This window comes from Branchiostoma belcheri, unplaced genomic scaffold, assembly GCF_001625305.1.
Source record: "Branchiostoma belcheri isolate BF01 breed outbred unplaced genomic scaffold, Haploidv18h27 scaffold31, whole genome shotgun sequence".
Classification (NCBI taxonomy): Eukaryota; Metazoa; Chordata; class Leptocardii; order Amphioxiformes; family Branchiostomatidae; genus Branchiostoma; species Branchiostoma belcheri.
In genome coordinates this window covers 2,050,819-2,068,315 of record NW_017803921.1, presented here as the reverse complement: position 1 = coordinate 2,068,315, position 17,497 = coordinate 2,050,819, and the positions used below count along the sequence as shown (strand labels likewise).

Genomic DNA, 17,497 nt, shown 5'->3' with positions numbered 1-17,497 from the left:
GTTTTTTTGAAATTCAACAGATCAAGATAGAACTAATCTAGATGGCTGAATAGATTTTTAATCTGACCATTCAGCGTTTGTCACCCCAATAGTGTGTGTAACAAATGACTGACTATCCCCTCTGACTCAGTCTGCTTTTTCTATCGTCATACAATTGATCTTAGTCTGCTCCCAACTTGAACAGGGAAAAAGACTTTGAGTAAGGGAGTAAGTCTTTGATTCTTACGTTTGCAGACAATCCCATTCCCAAGGTAACCATCTTGACATTGACATTGGAAGGAGCCTGGGGTGTTGTAGCAGTTGGCATTGTCATCACAGTTATCTAGGTCAAGGTTACACTCATCCACATCTGAAACACAAGTTAGTGTCATCTATACTTTCTGTTGTGTATAATAATGACTTTATTGGTGCATTTAGATTATATATATATATGTCTTGTTTAATTACTTTTCCATTTATTCATTTTTTCTTCCCCATTAGAAGGGAAAAGGAGGTTTTGATGGTAGTTTGACTTTTCAAGTTTACAGTTTGAACAATTCTATGGTACAGTTTTACTATTAGTAGCTGCTATATGTACTTTGAACACCTTGAGTATAATTATCTAGAATAATTTAGTTTCTGATTCTCACCTTCACAGTATGTTCCATTCCCTGTATAGCCTTCGAAACAGTCACAGTCAAAGAAGAGGTACTTTTCTGTACAGTTGGCCAGATGGCTGCAGTTGTTTGTTCCATCACTGCACTCTGGTAGAGCAACCTTCAAGGCTGAAAAATATAGGTCATGAAAAAGGGGCTATTTTTTTTCTTCTTTCTTTTGCTAACATGCAAATGATGACTGAAATAAACACACACACACACGTACGCACAGACACGCACGCACGCGCACGCACGCACACACACGCATGCACACACACACACACACACTCACGCACACACACGCATGCACACACAAGGTAATGGCCTCCAAGACACTTACATATGTCCCCAAATGTTGTATCGTTGTCTGCTACTGCAAACATGCCCAGAGTTCCATCATCTCCCTCTGCAAACACAGCTGTCATCACCTGGTTCACGTAGCTGTCTGTGATGTTAATGTCAAAAATCACACCAGCATCTGGCAGCCTGAAAAAACGCACAACGAATTCTCAATTATGATGACAAACATGACATGAAAGTCCAAATTTCATAACACACACAAAACATGCATGCACACACACATACACACAACAGCATGCACACACACACACACACACATGCACATGCAGATATATAAATAATTTTTGAATACTTACCTGATATCAATAAGCTCCACACCTATAATATTAGCTGATATGTTGCTGACCAGCTCTTCCAGGAGCTCTTTGAGAGCTCTGTATTCAGGTGAGGTTGTGTCATTGTAGTCTATGGTCGGGTCCAAATCAGTCATCCGAAATGCTATGTACTGGTTGGTCACCTCTGTTTGGGGGTAAAATGAGAAAGATACTTGAATCATTTGCTCAAAAATATCATTATGTGATTGAGTAGTGGGAAGTATGACTTAAGTGTAAACTTTAGTCAAAGTGTGTTTTCAATATAAATGATTAGTTGTTATTGAATCCACTAATAGAAACATTTAAATGTAAAAAATAACCTTTCAGCACCAAGGACATTGCCAACATAGAAAGTAGGAAGGAAATTTAGATTTCATATACAATCAAAGGAGATGGTTTTCATTGTATTTCTCAAGCATATTAGTTTTAAATGACAATCTATTTAAAAGTTAAGAATGAAAATGTACTGTAAATTTAATGAAAATAAAAACATTGCTAATATTTAAGATTTAACGTTACAGCAATTCCAATTTACTGACAGAGATGAGTAAAGAATAGTGTGACTGTGTCTGATACAGGACAAGATACTAGATGTCTAAAGCTAAGCCTATTGAAACAATGCAACAGGAAGAACAAAAAAGAAATTGGCCAAAACCTACCTTTACAGAAGGTGCCGTTGCCAAGGTAACCAGTGTTACATCGGCAGGTGAATGAGCCAGGGATGTTGGTACAGACTGCGTTAGCGTCACAGTCTGCTACACCATTACTGCATTCATCATTATCTGTCAACACATAAACACATCACATTAACACACAAAAAGTACAGTTCTAAACAAAAATGACCCCTGCAGTTCCAAAAATGCAGCTAGAGGCCCAAATGATATACTTCTCAATGGTAATAAGGCATGATAGCTGCCACAATCCATATACATGCAAAACTATGTAAAGTTTCTAAATCATAACAACCAAAAAATACCTTCACAGGTAGTCCCATTCCCAGTGTAGCCCTCTTTACAAGCACAGCTGAAGTACAGGTACTCCTCCTGGCAGTCTGCACCAGAGCTGCAGTTGTTTGTACTTGCATCATCACATTCTGGTAGCGCCACCAAGAGAGCTGGAGTTTGATATAAACAAAAAATAAATGTTTTATATGATAGTTTTTTCAACACTTAAAAGGCCCCTTCATTTTAGCACCCAAACTAGATAGGGTTAAACTGTTGCCTAATGTTTGAGTTCAAAACATGAAACACACATTCTCACAAGCCAGCCACCCAAAACAATACTCCCATACTTACAAATAATAATAAACAATTTAAATCTCTCGAATGATTACTAGCAACTAATTTGAACTCTTTGTAACTATGTCAATTATACTTTTAGCATTGTTTGTGACATTTGATAGTGTAATCAGGTTTTGGGTCAAGGGTCAAGACCCCGGATGTTCCAGGTCATTCAGCTCGAGTTGAGTTTGACAAGAGTAGAGTAGAGTAGAGTAGGTTTTGACAAGTTTAGAGTTATAGCTTGTACACTAGTTTAGCTTAGCTTATTCAGGGTTCAAGTTCAGAGAATTAAGTGTCTACAAAATCGTGTCAAGAAGAGATATTCTACTAGAAAACTACGAGTACGACCGGAGCTGAGGCCTTGAGGTAAGCCTTATCGATCTGCCATGTTTACATCATGAACTGAGTTACATGTCAGATACGATACAGGTACCGGTATTGCGTTACGAAATATGTATCGATAAGGCTCACATATCGGCCCAAATGTTGTGGCGTTCCCCTCCAACGTAAACTGTCCGAGTTGGTTGTCCGAAGCCTCGTCGAAGATGGCTTGTTTGACGTCACTGACATCCGAGACAGTCGAGCTCACTTGGAAAATCACTCCTGCATCCGGGAGTCTGGACAGGAGCAGAGATGCAAATGTCGAATGTCAACAGATTAATGCTGAGCCTGATACTGTAAGAAAACTGTAGACCACCAGATATAACGCTAAACAGTAAACTGGCAATGATTTTTCCAACGCACAGACCGGCAAAAAAGTTAGTAAAGATGTCCGCCATGTTGGATAAAGTTGGTCCTGATTACCAACATACCACACAGCGTAACCGCCTGACGATTAACGGTTCAAAAGCATCTGTGCTTGTTTCTGTTGTTGCCCTTTGATCAAATTCACTTGATTTTACGCAAAAGAAGTCTCTACTACGATTACAATTTTGCTAATGGTTTACTATTAATGACCATACCTCCTGGAAAATATCAGATACTGAAAATGCATATATGGACATTATCAATGCTGAAAATTGTTACCTGACATCAAACAGCTCCACAGAGAATACATCTCCCGTTATGTTCGTCACCAACTCCTCCAGTACAGCTTGCAGCTCCATGTAATCGGCAGAAGTCTTGCTTTCATAGTCTTTGGTGGTGTCCAGATCCAACACTTTGAAGGAGACGTAGTTTGACTCCACAGCTGAAGATACAGGTATGAAAATTTTATCATCGGATGCTACAATAATTTATATTAAACAATCAGTAATGTAGAACGTAAATGTTTTATTAAGTTTCATAACACCAGATGATTTTAGTTTTGTACCTACCTTCACAGTCTGTGCCGTTGAAAACAAAGCCGTCTGCACACACACAACTGAAGTACAGGTACTCCTCCACACAGTCTGTGTTGGTACTGCAGTTGTTGCTGCCGTCAGTACATTCCGGTAAAGCCACAAGTAGAGCTGTTAAGAACGGGATTTTAAATTAAAAAATGGGACAACGATGTGATATATTACTTGAATCTATAAGGTAAGTGCGCTAGTTTAAAATAGAATACTTACAAATTGGGCCGAACGTCGTGGCGTTCCCGTCAAGAACAAAGTCTCCCAGTCTGTCGTCTGCAGCTTCGTCAAAAATGGCGCTTTCCAAACTATCAGTGTCAGATCTGGTGGCGTTGAGTTGAAATATTACCCCTGCATCCGGCAACCTAGAGAATGATATGGAACGGAAGTTTCTTAGACCTTATCGTCTTTCACATGTTATAAATCTATAAGGGTAAAGGTAGTCCAATACCATTTTGGGGCCGTAGGGGCTATGGGTTCCACTGTGTCTCTCCTTTTACCTCCCCAACCGAAGTGTGGTACCCATCTCACACCCGGATTGAGTTAGGAAAGTCGTGTAAAGCGCCTCTCCGGCTAATAAACGCCAAAACGATGTTGATTTCACATACCTGACATCAATGAGCTCCACTGATAGTATTTCCCCTGTGATGTTTCTCACAAGTTCCTCCAGCACGTCAGTTAGCTCCAAGTAATCCATAGATGTTTTGTTCTCGTAGTCCTTTGTGGGATCCAGGTTCAAGATCTTAAAGGATATGTAGCTTGACTCTATCGCTGTAGTTGTGAATAAAAACACAAAATTTGCTCCACGTCTTGTTATCGAAACAAGAAAATCAGAATACCTTCATTTCACTATAGCTAGCTGCGTTACTTGTTCTGTAAAATGTATATAAATGGATGAATGAATGTACAATAGTTTTATTCATTATGTACCTTCACACTCGGTTCCGTTGAAGGCGAAACCATCTGCACACACACAGCTAAAGTACAGGTACTCCTCCACACAGTCCATGTTGGTACTGCAGTTGTTGGTGCCGTCAGAACACTCAGGTAGAGCCACGAGGAGAGCTGGAGGCAAACAAAAACGTTACAAGTTTATCATTTTTACATGTTTCATAGGTATAAAATAAAAATCGGACAATTAGACAATTGGCCCCTCCTTCCAAGGATTTGTCAACTGGCATTTGTCAATTGGTATAAAACTATCAATATCATCGGTGCATATCAACGGTATAACCATTATTTAATGAGATTACTGATATAATGTATTGGATTAGAGAATGTGTTACTTTTACTTACATATGGGCCCAAAAGTGGTGGCATTCCCGTCCAAAGTAAAATTCCCGAGTTTGTCATCTGAGACCTCCTGAAAGATCGCTTCTCTGACCTTTTCGGTGTCTGATGTTGTTGTGTTGATTTGAAAGATCACCCCGGTATCTGGTAACCTAAAATACATTTCCTTTATTGTACAACTAATAACTTTACTATAAGAATGTCATATTTATTGTAGGATTATTGACTTAATGACTAAGACTACACGCTGCATGTCATCGTGACAAGTTGATTGTCCTCTCTGTTCTATGATGGCAACAGAAAGTAAATAATATAAACTTACCTCACATCTATAAGCTCGACTGACAAAATGTCTCCTGTAATGTTGCCGACCAGACCCTCAAGTAGGTCTGTTAGCTGTAGATAGTCGGCTGATGACTTGTTTTCATAGTCCTTGGTAGGATCAAGATCCAGGATCTTGAATGAGATGTAATTGGAGTCCACAGCTGGAATATAAAAATCAAGTATGCTAAATATCCAAGATTTGACATATGAATAGTATAAAATTTATCATCCTTGTTAGTATATGTAGTGCGACATATTTGTTGCATGTCTTCATCTACCTTCGCAGTGAGTTCCGTTGAAAGCAAAGCCATCTTTGCACACACAGCTGAAGTACAGATACTCCTCCACACAGTCTGTGTTGGTACTGCAGTTGTTGGCGCCGTCAGAACACTCCGGTAGGGCCACAAGAAGGGCTGAATCCATGGATAAATTAATGTAAGGTTGTGCAGATTGACAGTGCCAAATTGCAAAATTCCAATGGAATTAGAAATGATACATAACTCTCTTTGCTTTCCTAGATCAATTTCAAATGGATTATCTGTATTTGAAACGAAACTTACAAATGGGCCCAAATGTTGTAGCGTTCCCATCCAGTGTAAATGGTCCAAGTTCGTTGTTTGCAGACTCGTCAAAAATAGACGCTTTAACGTCCTCCACATCCGATACTGTGGTGTTGATCTGGAAGATCACTCCTGAATCTGGAAGTCTACAAATCAAAACAAAACCGCATAGTTACGATAGGATTGCTAAAACTGTTGTAGTTCTATTATTTTTTTAAGATCATTCACAAAAAGTGCCAAATGAACATTATCTATTCTAACCTGACGTCAACCAGTTGAACTGAAAGGATGTCGCCTGTGATGTGTCTGACCAGCTCCTCCAGTAACTCCGTGAGTTCACGATAGTCCGCTGATGTTTCGTTCTCGTAGTCTTTGGTGGGATCTAGGTTCAGGATCTTGAATGAAATATGGCTGGACTGCACAGCTGTGATATGAAAAAGATTAGGAATAATAAAACCAAAGACGACAATGGTTCATTCCTAAAAGCGACTACAGGCAAGTAAAAAATAACTGAAGGCAATAATGTTTGTACCTTAAGAGATTGTATACGTACCTTCACAGTCTGTGCCGTTGAAGGCGAAACCATCTGAACACACACAGCTGAAGTACAGGTAGTCCTCCACACAGTCTGTGTTGGTACTGCAGTTGTTGGTGCCGTCAGAACACTCCGGTAGGGCCACAAGTAGGGCTGTGAACATCAATGAAGTAAACATAGTTTCAGTAGATATGGCTGTCGGACTGGAATTAAGTTTTCACAATTTACAATAAAAGGTAATTCCTTATTCAGTTCACCTAAATATTTATAAGTTTTGAAATAAACGTACAAATGGGTCCAAAGGTTGTTGCATTTCCGTCTAGCGAAAACGACCCCAGTTCGTCGTCAGAAGCCTCGTCAAAAATGGACACTTTAACGGCCTCTACATCTGAGACTTTTGTGTTGATCTGGAAGATCACCCCCGAGTCTGGAAGTCTACGTAGAAATCATGAGAAAAGGTTACAGTGAGGCAAATCAATGAAATTATATACAATTTGAAATAGACAGACAGACATTCAGACAGAATTTCGTTCAACCCCACACAGCTGTGTAACAAGTTGATTACGCCACTGACCTGACGTCAATCAACTGAACCGAAAGAATGTCTCCTGTGATGTTTCTGACCAATTCTTTCAGCAGTTCTGTTAGTTCCAGATAGTCGGCTGATGTTTTGTTCTCATAGTCCTTGGCGGGATCTAGGTCCAGGATCTTGAAGGAGATGTAGTTGGGCTCCACGGCTGAAATTCCATATAAACAATCATTTTCGAAAACATTGATACGAAAGTAAGAATGTAAATGGGCTTGATAAGGAAGGTTAACTTGGGATGATGTCTTTGTAAACCTTGAACGTACCTTCACAGTCTGTGCCGTTGAAAACAAAACCATCTGAACACACACAGCTGAAGTACAGGTACTCCTCCACGCAGTCTGTGTTGGTACTGCAGTTGTTGCTGCCGTCAGTACATTCCGGTAGGGCCACAAGTAGAGCTGAAGGAAGATATAGTAACGAGAGATAGGTTAGTTATGACAGACCGTACACTTCATGGCAGTGCCACGAAGCAACCAGGTCTATTTTGCGACAACTTGGAAGCTTTAGCTTCAAATCTGATTGGAACTCACATATTGGTCCAAAGGTTGTAGCGTTTCCTTCTACCGTAAATGGCCCTAGCTGGTTGTCTGCAGCCTCACTGAAAATGTCTCTCTTTGCGTTTTCTCTATCCGACTCGTTGAAGGTGATTTGGAAGATCACTCCCGCGTCTGGTAGCCTGGAGGGAAAACAAAGAACAGTTGAAAATATTCCTTTTACAGTTACCGAAGAGAGTATTTGGTTAAAAGCAATTTGTCCATGTCTTCTTCTAACCTGACATCAAACAGGTCCACAGAGACGATGTCACTTGTGATGTTCATGACCAGTTCTTCTAGCAACTGTGTCAGTTCCAGATAGTCGGCAGATGTTTTGTTCTCGTAGTCTTTTGTAGGATCCAGATCCAGGATCTTGAAGGAAATGTAGCTAGACGCCACAGCTGAAATGGTATAGGGCAAGACTCAATGCCTAAGAAACTGGTTAACGGACAATGCATGCATTTTTTCACGAAAGTAATGTTTTGATTTGCAGACAGAGGATAGCTGACTTGAGGCTGCGTCTTCACAACATACATCAGAGACATCTTACCATCACAGTCGCTCCCGTTGAGAGAACATACACAACTGAAGTACAGGTACTCCTCCACACAGTCTGTGTTGGCACTGCAGTTGTTGCTTCCGTCAGAACATTCCGGTAGAGCTACAAGTAGGGCTGTAACAATGTATCACGTTTAGTGAGGTAGGTCTTTTGGTTTGATAATCAATCTTGTACCGGGTATTGTGTTAGTTTGTACCGAAGAGCTCGTTATATGTTGTTTATATACCTCATAATGAATGTTTTTATATACATTCCAAATCGAACTCACAAATCGGTCCAAATGTTGTAGCGTCACCGTCTACAGTAAACGGCCCTAGCCCGTCGTCTGCCGACTCGTTGAAAATGGATTTTCGGACTTCTTCAACATCTGATACAGTGGTATTGATCTGGAAGATCACTCCGGCGTCCGGAAGCCTGTGGAGAGAATCAAGAATCAATCAACAGTTATTTTCGTCTCTCATCTTCAGACACTGGCTATGTGACAAAGGTGGGTTTCCACCACAAGGGCACTTTCTGACCTGACGTCAACCAGTTGAACTGACAGGATGTCGCCTGTGATGTTTCCGACCAGGTCCTCCAGTAAGACTTTTAGCTCTAAGTAGTCCGCTGATGTTTTGTTCTCGTAGTCTTTTGTCGGATCCAGGTCCAGGATCTTGAAGGAGATGTAGTTGGACTCCACAGCTGAAATGTAATACATGCATAAGCGCGATGGTCGAGAATTTCATATGGAAATAGAATACGTTTACTTGTGTCTTTTCTCAATCATATAGAGCTCGATCATTTAAAATATTAAACTTTAAAAAGTTATCGAAAGAACGTTTCCGTTACAAGGTTGAAAGCTCAGCCACGTACCTTCACAGTCTGAGCCGTTGAAAACAAACCCGTCTGCACACACACAGCTGAAGTACAGGTACTCCTCCACACAGTCTGTGTTGGCACTGCAGTTGTTGGTGCCATCGGTACATTCCGGTAGGGCCACGAGAAGAGCTGAAGAAATATTCAGTAACGAGAGATAGTTTAGTACAGGCCTTACACTTCATGCTTGTCCTACCAAGCCTATGTTGCTATGACTTTTGAAGATTTAGCTTCAATTCCGAATGGAACTCACATATTGGTCCAAATGTTGTAGCGTTCCCTTCCACCGTAAATGGCCCTAGCTCGTCGTCTGCAGCCTCACTGAAAATGTCTCTCTTTACGTTTTCTCTATCCGACTCGTTGAAGGTGATTTGGAAGATCACTCCCGCGTCTGGAAGCCTGGAGGGAAAACAGAACAGTTGAAAATATTACTTTTACAGTTACCGAAGGGAAGATTTGGTTTAAAGCAATGTTATGCCAAGTTTATGTCTTCTACTAACCTGACATCAAACAGGTCCACAGAGACGATGTCACTTGTGATGTTCGTGACCAGTTCCTCTAGCAACTGTGTGAGTTCCAGATAGTCGGCTGATGTTTTGTTCTCGTGGTCTTTTGTAGGATCCAGGTCCAGGATCTTGAAGGAAATATAGGCAGACTCCACAGCTGAAATGGTATAGGGCAAGGGTCAATACCTAAGAAACTGTAATGTTCTGATTTGCAGAGGAAGGCGAGCTGATCATGAGATCGTGTTTTCACAACATGCATCAGAGACATCTTACCATCACAATCACTCCCGTTAAGAGAACACACACAGCTGAAGTACAGATACTCCTCCACACAGTCTGTGTTGGTACTGCAGTTGTTGCTGCCGTCAGTACACTCCGGTATTGCCACAAGAAGCGCTACAGGAAGAGATTTATTCATGTTACACCTTACTAAGTACAAACTTAACATTAGTGTTAAGAATATTTTGTCAATTTGATTTGTAACAAAAGTTCAATTTCCTTCGATGTTAAATATTGTCAATGAAACTCACATATCGACCCAAATGTTGTAGCATTTCCCTCAAGCGTAAATGGGCCCAGCCGGTCGTCTTCTGCCTCGTTGAAAACTGATCTTCGTACATCTTCAACATCAGTTACTGTAGCGTTGATTTGGAAGATCACTCCTGCATCCGGAAGCCTGAGACGAAACAAAGAACAGTAGTCAGCATTATATTAACTTAGGGTGCTACAGGGATCATTAGCTTAAAATATGTAATCAAAGTGGACTTTTCCGCTGACCTGACATCGTACAGTTCCACTGAAGTGATATCTCCTGTGATGTTTCTAACCAGTTCCTCCAGCAGCTCTGTCAGTTCCAGATAGTCCGCTGATGTTTTGTTCTCGTAGTCTTTTGTAGGATCCAGGTCCAGGATCTTGAAGGAGATGTAGTTGGACTTCACAGCTGAAATTAGACAATGCTGTCAGAATTACTGTGTAAGGAACAAATATGCAACGGGAAAATGCGTTGCATAGTAAATGTTCAAGGGTCGAGAATGATAATTCAAACTCTGTCAAAATCTTACTGTAGAATTAAGACATACCTTCACAGTCTGTGCCATTGAAAACAAAACCGTCTGAACACACACAGCTGAAGTACAGGTACTCCTCCACACAGTCTGTGTTGGTACTGCAGTTGTTGGTGCCGTCAGAACACTCCGGTAAGGCTACAAGTAGGGCTGCAGGAAAAATTTGATTGAGACATGGCATCAATAACTGATGTCTGATCTTCCGTTGACATAGCAAATATTTTTGTCTGGTATTTCTTTTTTTCCAACAATAAATGTCCTGTGATGGTATATATCATCGAAGAACTCACATATCGGCCCAAAGGTTGTAGCGTTTCCTTCTACCGTAAATGGCCCTAGCTGGTTGTCTGCAGCCTCACTGAAAATGTCTCTCTTCACGTTTTCTCTATTCGACTCGTTGAAGGTGATTTGGAAGATCACTCCTGCGTCTGGAAGCCTGGAGGGAAAACAAAACAGTTGAAAATATTCCTTTTACAGTTGCTGAAGGGATTATTTGGTTCAAAGCAATGTCGTGCCAAGTGTTTATGTCTTCTTACCTCACATCAAACAGGTCCACAGAGACGATGTCACTTGTGATGTTCATGACCAGTTCTTCAAGCAACTGTGTCAGTTCCAGATAGTCGGCTGATGATTTGTTCTCGTAGTCTTTTGTAGGATCCAGGTCCAGGATCTTGAAGGAAATGTAGCCAGATTCCACAGCTGGAATGGCAAATTGCAAGAGTTGCAAGAGTCAATGCCAAAGAAACAAAACTGATTAACTAGCAATGCATGTTATTTTCAATAAAGTGATGTTTTGATTTGCAGACAGAGGATAGCTGACTTGAGGCTGCGTCGTCATCAGAGATACATCAGAGACATCTTACCATCACAGTCGCTCCCGTTAAGAGAACACACACAGCTGAAGTACAGGTACTCCTCCACACAGTCAGTGTTGGCACTGCAGTTGTTGGTGCCGTCAGTACACTCCGGTAGGGCCACAAGAAGAGCTACAGGAAGAGATTTAGTCATGTTACAACTTACTAAGCACAAACCTTCATTGATTTAGTAGAAAAGATTAGTGTTAAGAATATTTTGTGAATGTGATTTGTAAAAACTTAATTTTCTTTGATGAAGTACATTGTCAATGAAACTCACATATCTGCCCAAATGTTGTAGCATTCCCCTCAAGCGTAAAAGGGCCCAGCCGGTCGTCTGCTGCCTCGTTGAAAACTGATCTTCGTACATCTTCAACATCAGTTACTGTAGCGTTGATTTGGAAGATAACTCCTGCATCCGGAAGCCTGAGACGAAACAAAGAACAGTCAGCATTATATTAACTTAGGGTGCTACAGGGATTATTAGCTTAAAATCTGTAATCAAAGTGGAGTTTTCCGCTGACCTGACGTCGTACAGTTCCACTGAAGTGATATCTCCTGTGATGTTTCTGACCAGTTCCTCCAGCAGCTCTGTCAGTTCCAGATAGTCGGCTGATGTTTTGTTCTCGTAGTCTTTTGTAGGATCCAGGTCCAGGATCTTGAAGGAAATGTAGTTGGATTTCACAGCTGAAATTAGACACAATGCAGTCAAGATTACTGTGTAAGAAACAAACATTCAACGGGAAAATGCATAGTCACTGTTCAAGGATTGATCACAACACTTTGAAGTTTACTTTGTCATAGATATTACTGTAGACTTGAGAATACCTTCACAATCTGTGCCGTTGAAAAAAACCCCGTCTGAACACACGCAGCTGAAGTACAGGTACTCCTCCACACAGTCTGTGTTGGCACTGCAGTTGTTGGTGCCGTCAGAACACTCCGGTAAGGCTACAAGTAGGGCTGCAGGAAAAATTAGATTCAGACATGGCATCAATAACTGGTGTCTGATGTTCCGTTGACATAGCAAATATTTTTGTCAGGTATTTTTTTCCAACACTAATTATCCCTGTGATGGTATATATCATCGAAGAACTCACATATTGGCCCAAAGGTTGTAGCGTTTCCTTCTACCGTAAATGGTCCTAGCTCGTCGTCTGCAGACTCACTGAAAATGTCTCTCTTCACGTTTTCTCTATCAGACTCGTTGAAGGTGATTTGGAAGATCACTCCTGCGTCTGGAAGCCTGGAAGGAAAACAGAACAGTTGAAAATATTACTTTTAGAGTTACTGAATGGATTATTTGGTTCAAAGCAATGTCGTGCCAAGTGTTTATGTCTTCTTACCTCACATCAAACAGGTCCACAGAGACGATGTCACTTGTGATGTTCATGACCAGTTCTTCTAGCAACTGTGTCAGTTCCAGATAGTCGGCTGATGTTTTGTTCTCGTAGTCTTTTGTAGGATCCAGGTCCAGGATCTTGAAAGAAATATAGGCAGACTCCACAGCTGAAATAGTATATGGCAAGGGTCAATACCTAAGAATCAAAATTGGTCAACTAACAATGCGTGCTGTAATGTTTTGATTTGCACAGAAAGGTGAACTGATCATGAGACCGTGTCTTCACAACATGCATCAGAGACATCTTACCATCACAGTCGGTTCCGTTGAGAGAACACACACAACTGAAGTACAGGTACTCCTCCACACAGTCTGTGTTGGTACTGCAGTTGTTGTTGCCGTCAGAACATTCCGGTAGTGCCACAAGAAGAGCTGTAACAAGTAAGATAGTTTTAGTTTTGATAATAGATCTTGTCCCGCTGTGTTATGTTAGTGTATAAAGCTGAAACACTGCTTATGGCTTATTGAACCAATGACTATGATATGCATTCCGAATTGAACTCACATATCGGTCCAAATGTTGTAGCGTTCCCATCTACAGTAAACAGCCCTAGCCTGCCGTCTGCCGACTCGTTGAAAATGGATTTTTGGACTTCCTCAACATCTGATACAGTGGTGTTGATCTGGAAGATCACTCCGGCGTCCGGAAGCCTGTGGAGAGAATCAAAAATCAATTAACAATCATCTTCGTCTCTCATCTTCAGACACTGGCTATGTGACAAAGGTGGGTTTCCAACACAAGGGCACTTTCTGACCTGACGTCAACCAGTTGAACTGACAGGATGTCGCCTGTGATGTTTCCGACCAGCTCCTCCAGTAAGACTTTTAGCTCTAAGTAGTCCGCTGATGTATTGTTCTCGTAGTCTTTTGTAGGATCCAGGTCCTGGATCTTAAAGGAGATGTAGTTGGACTCCACAGCTGAAATGTAATACATGCATAAGCGCGATGGTCGAGAATTTCATATGGAAATAGAATACGTTTACTTGTATCTTTTCTCAATCATATGGAGCTCGATCATTTAGAATATTAGACTTTAAAAAGTTATCGAAAGAACGTTTCCGTTACAAGGTTGAAAGCTCAGTCACGTACCTTCACAGTCTGTGCCGTTGAAAACAAAGCCGTCTGCACACACACAGCTGAAGTACAGGTACTCCTCCACACAGTCTGTGTTGGCACTGCAGTTGTTGCTGCCGTCAGTACACTCCGGTAAGGCCACGAGAAGAGCTGAAGGAATATTCAGTAACGAGAGATAGTTTAGTATTTACAGGCCTTACACTTCATGCTTGTCCTACCAAGCCTATGTTGCTATGACTATTGAAGATTTAGCTTCAATTCCGAATGGAACTCACATATTGGTCCAAATGTTGTAGCGTTCCCTCCCACCGTAAATGGCCCTAGCTCGTCGTCTGCAGCCTCACTGAAAATGTCTCTCTTTACGTTTTCTCTATCCGACTCGTTGAAGGTGATTTGGAAGATCACTCCCGCGTCTGGAAGCCTGGAGGGAAAACAAAACAGTTGAAAATACTCCTTTTACAGTTACCGAAGGGAAGATTTGGTTCAAAGCAATGTCGTGCCAAGTGTTTATGTCTTCTACTAACCTGACATCAAACAGGTCCACAGAGACGATGTCACTTGTGATGTTCATGACCAGTTCTTCTAGCAAAAGTGTAAGTTCCAAATAGTCGGCTGATGTTTTGTTCTCGTAGTCTTTTGTAGGATCCAGGTCCAGGATCTTGAAAGAAATATAGGCAGACTCCACAGCTGAAATGGTAAATGGCAAGGGTCAATACCTAAGAAACAAAATTGGTCAACTAACAATGTGTGCTGTAATGTTTTGATTTGCACAGAAAGGTGACCTGATCATGAGAACGTGTCTTCACAACATGCAGACATCTTACCATCACAGTCGCTCCCGTTGAGAGAACACACACAGCTGAAGTACAGGTACTCCTCCACACAGTCTGTATTGGCACTGCAGTTGTTGCTGCCGTCAGAACACTCCGGTAGAGCTACAAGAAGAGCTGTAACAAGTAAGATAGTTTTAGTTTTGATAATAGATCTTGTCCAGCTGTGTTATGTTAGTGTATAAAGCTGAAACACTGCTTATGGCTTATTGAACCAATGACTATGATATGCATTCCGAATTGAACTCACATATTGGTCCAAATGTTGTAGCGTTCCCATCTACAGTAAACCGCCCTAGCCTGCCGTCTGCCGACTCGTTGAAAATGTTTTTTTGGACTTCCTCAACATCTGATACAGTGGTATTAATCTGGAAGATCACTCCGGCGTCCGGAAGCCTGTGGAGAGAATCAAGAAACAATCATTTTCGTCTCTCATCTTCAGACACTGGCTATGTGACAAAGGTGGATTTCCACCACAAAGGCACTTTCTGACCTGACGTCAACCAGCTGAACTGACAGAATGTCGCCTGTGATATTTCTGACCAGCTCCTCCAGTAAGGCCGTCAGCTCTAGGTAGTCGGCTGATGTTTTGTTCTCGTAGTCTTTTGTCGGATCCAGGTCCAGGACCTTGAAGGAGATGTAGTTGGATTCCACGGCTGCAATGTAAACATAAGTATAAAAACTGAGGTATACTTTTTTCTTTACTCAATCATTTGGAGCTAGACCACCTAAAATTTTACATGGGACTAAATACGTTATCTTAGAAAATTTTTAATCGGTGGCTTAAAAGCTCAGTGGCATACCTTCACAGTCTGTGCCGTTGAAAACGAAGCCGTCTGAACACACACAACTGAAGTACAGGTACTCTTCCACACAGTCTGCGTTGGCACTGCAGTTGTTGGTGCCGTCAGTACACTCCGGTAGGGCCACGAGAAGAGCTGAAGGAATATTCAGTAACGAGATATAGTTTAGTATTTATAGGCCTTACACTTCATGCTTGTCGTGCCAAGTCTATGTTGTAATGACTTTTGAAGTTTTAGCTTCAATTCTGAACGAAACTCACATATTGGCCCAAATGTTGTAGCGTTCCCTTCTACCGTAAATGGCCCTAGTTGGTCGTCTGCAGCCTCACTGAAAAGGGCACTCTTTACGGCCTCTCTTTTCGACTCGTTGAATGTGATTTGGAAGATCACTCCCGCGTCTGGAAGCCTGGAGAGAAAATATAGTACAGTTGAAAATACTCCTTTTACAGGTACCGAAGGGAAGATTTGGTTTAAAGCAATGTCGTGCCAAGTGTTTATGTCTTCTCGTACTAACCTGACATCAAACAGGTCCACAGAGACGATGTCACTCGTGATGTTCATGACCAGTTCTTCTAGCAACTGTGTCAGTTCCAGATAGTCGGCTGATGTTTTGTTCTCGTAGTCTTTTGTAGGATCCAGGTCCAGGATCTTGAAGGAAATGTAGGCAGACTCCACCGCTGAAATGGTATATGACAAGAGGTCAACACCTAAGAAACAAAACTGGTTAACTAACAATGCATGCTACCTTCAAGAGAGTAATGTTTTTTTTTGCACACGGAGGTTAGCTGATCTTGATGCTGCTTCTTCACTATATACTTTCAAAACATCTTACCATCACAATCACTCCCGTTAAGAGAACACACACAGCTGAAGTACAGGTACTCTTCCACACAGTCTGTGTTGGCACTGCAGTTGTTGGTGCCGTCTGTACACTCCGGTAGGGCCACAAGAAGCGCTACAGGAAGATATTTAGTCATGTTATAACTTACTAAGTACAAACTTAACATCAGTGTTAAGAATATTTTGTCGAAGTGATTTTGTAACAAAAGTTAAATTTCCTTCGATGTTACATATTGTCAATGAAACTCACATATCGGCCCAAATGTTGTAGCATTCCCCTCAAGCGTAAATGGGCCCAGCCGGTCGTCTGCTGCCTCGTTGAAAACTGATCTTCGTACATCTTCAACATCAGTTACTGTAGCGTTAATTTGGAAGATCACTCCTGCATCCGGAAGCCTGAGACGAAACAAAGATCAGTCAGCATTGTATTAACTTATGGTGCTACAGGGATTATTAGCTTAAAATCTGTAATCAAAGTGGACAATTCCGCTGACCTGACGTCGTACAGTTCCACTGAAGTGATGTCTCCTGTGATGTTTCTGACCAGTTCCTCCAGCTGCTCTGTCAGTTCCAGATAGTCGGCTGATGTTTTGTTCTCGTAGTCTTTTGTTGTAGGATCCAGGTCCAGAATCTTGAAGGAGATGTAGTTGGGCTGCACGGCTGAAATTAGACATTAGAATTACTGTATGAGAAACAGACATACAGCAAAAAAACTTTTCTTGGTCACTATTCAAGGATTGAGCATACTGCACTACAAACCTTGTCAAAACATCGCTTTGCTAAACATCGTACTGTAGACTTGTAATATACCTTCACAATCTGTGCCGTTGAAAACAAAACCGTCTGAACACACACAGCTGAAGTACAGGTACTCCTCCACGCAGTCTGTGTTGGCACTGCAGTTGTTGGTGCCGTCAGAACACTCCGGTAGGGCCACAAGTAGAGCTGGGAACACCGAA

General features: G+C 41.5%; 1 protein-coding gene and 1 long non-coding RNA gene across 2 annotated transcripts in view; one reads left to right on the top strand and one right to left on the bottom strand.

Annotated features, from left to right (window-relative positions):
• The window catches only part of LOC109474630, a 44,743-nt gene that overhangs the window by 20,535 nt on the left and 6,711 nt on the right, over nucleotides 1-17,497 (bottom strand). The window contains 40 exon segments of the mRNA XM_019774979.1: nucleotides 227-349; nucleotides 630-764; nucleotides 976-1,121; nucleotides 1,292-1,454; nucleotides 1,969-2,091; nucleotides 2,286-2,423; nucleotides 3,061-3,206; nucleotides 3,616-3,778; nucleotides 3,906-4,040; nucleotides 4,140-4,285; nucleotides 4,529-4,691; nucleotides 5,217-5,362; nucleotides 5,533-5,695; nucleotides 5,813-5,947; nucleotides 6,095-6,240; nucleotides 6,356-6,518; nucleotides 6,648-6,782; nucleotides 6,919-7,064; nucleotides 7,204-7,366; nucleotides 7,482-7,616; nucleotides 7,749-7,894; nucleotides 7,990-8,152; nucleotides 8,302-8,424; nucleotides 8,579-8,724; nucleotides 8,829-8,991; nucleotides 9,163-9,297; nucleotides 10,202-10,347; nucleotides 10,449-10,611; nucleotides 10,751-10,885; nucleotides 11,870-12,015; nucleotides 12,114-12,276; nucleotides 13,241-13,363; nucleotides 13,497-13,642; nucleotides 13,747-13,909; nucleotides 14,081-14,215; nucleotides 15,146-15,291; nucleotides 15,389-15,551; nucleotides 15,699-15,833; nucleotides 16,789-16,934; nucleotides 17,033-17,198. Of these exon segments, the coding sequence (XP_019630538.1) occupies nucleotides 227-349; nucleotides 630-764; nucleotides 976-1,121; nucleotides 1,292-1,454; nucleotides 1,969-2,091; nucleotides 2,286-2,423; nucleotides 3,061-3,206; nucleotides 3,616-3,778; nucleotides 3,906-4,040; nucleotides 4,140-4,285; nucleotides 4,529-4,691; nucleotides 5,217-5,362; nucleotides 5,533-5,695; nucleotides 5,813-5,947; nucleotides 6,095-6,240; nucleotides 6,356-6,518; nucleotides 6,648-6,782; nucleotides 6,919-7,064; nucleotides 7,204-7,366; nucleotides 7,482-7,616; nucleotides 7,749-7,894; nucleotides 7,990-8,152; nucleotides 8,302-8,424; nucleotides 8,579-8,724; nucleotides 8,829-8,991; nucleotides 9,163-9,297; nucleotides 10,202-10,347; nucleotides 10,449-10,611; nucleotides 10,751-10,885; nucleotides 11,870-12,015; nucleotides 12,114-12,276; nucleotides 13,241-13,363; nucleotides 13,497-13,642; nucleotides 13,747-13,909; nucleotides 14,081-14,215; nucleotides 15,146-15,291; nucleotides 15,389-15,551; nucleotides 15,699-15,833; nucleotides 16,789-16,934; nucleotides 17,033-17,198 (5,865 nt within the window).
• Nucleotides 3,689-17,497, top strand: part of LOC109474662 — a 16,600-nt gene continuing 2,791 nt past the window's right edge. Inside the window, exons 1-3 of the long non-coding RNA XR_002140493.1 lie at nucleotides 3,689-3,790; nucleotides 8,245-8,347; nucleotides 11,540-11,644. This is a non-coding gene — a long non-coding RNA (uncharacterized LOC109474662). The remainder of the gene's footprint in view (nucleotides 3,791-8,244; nucleotides 8,348-11,539; nucleotides 11,645-17,497) is intronic.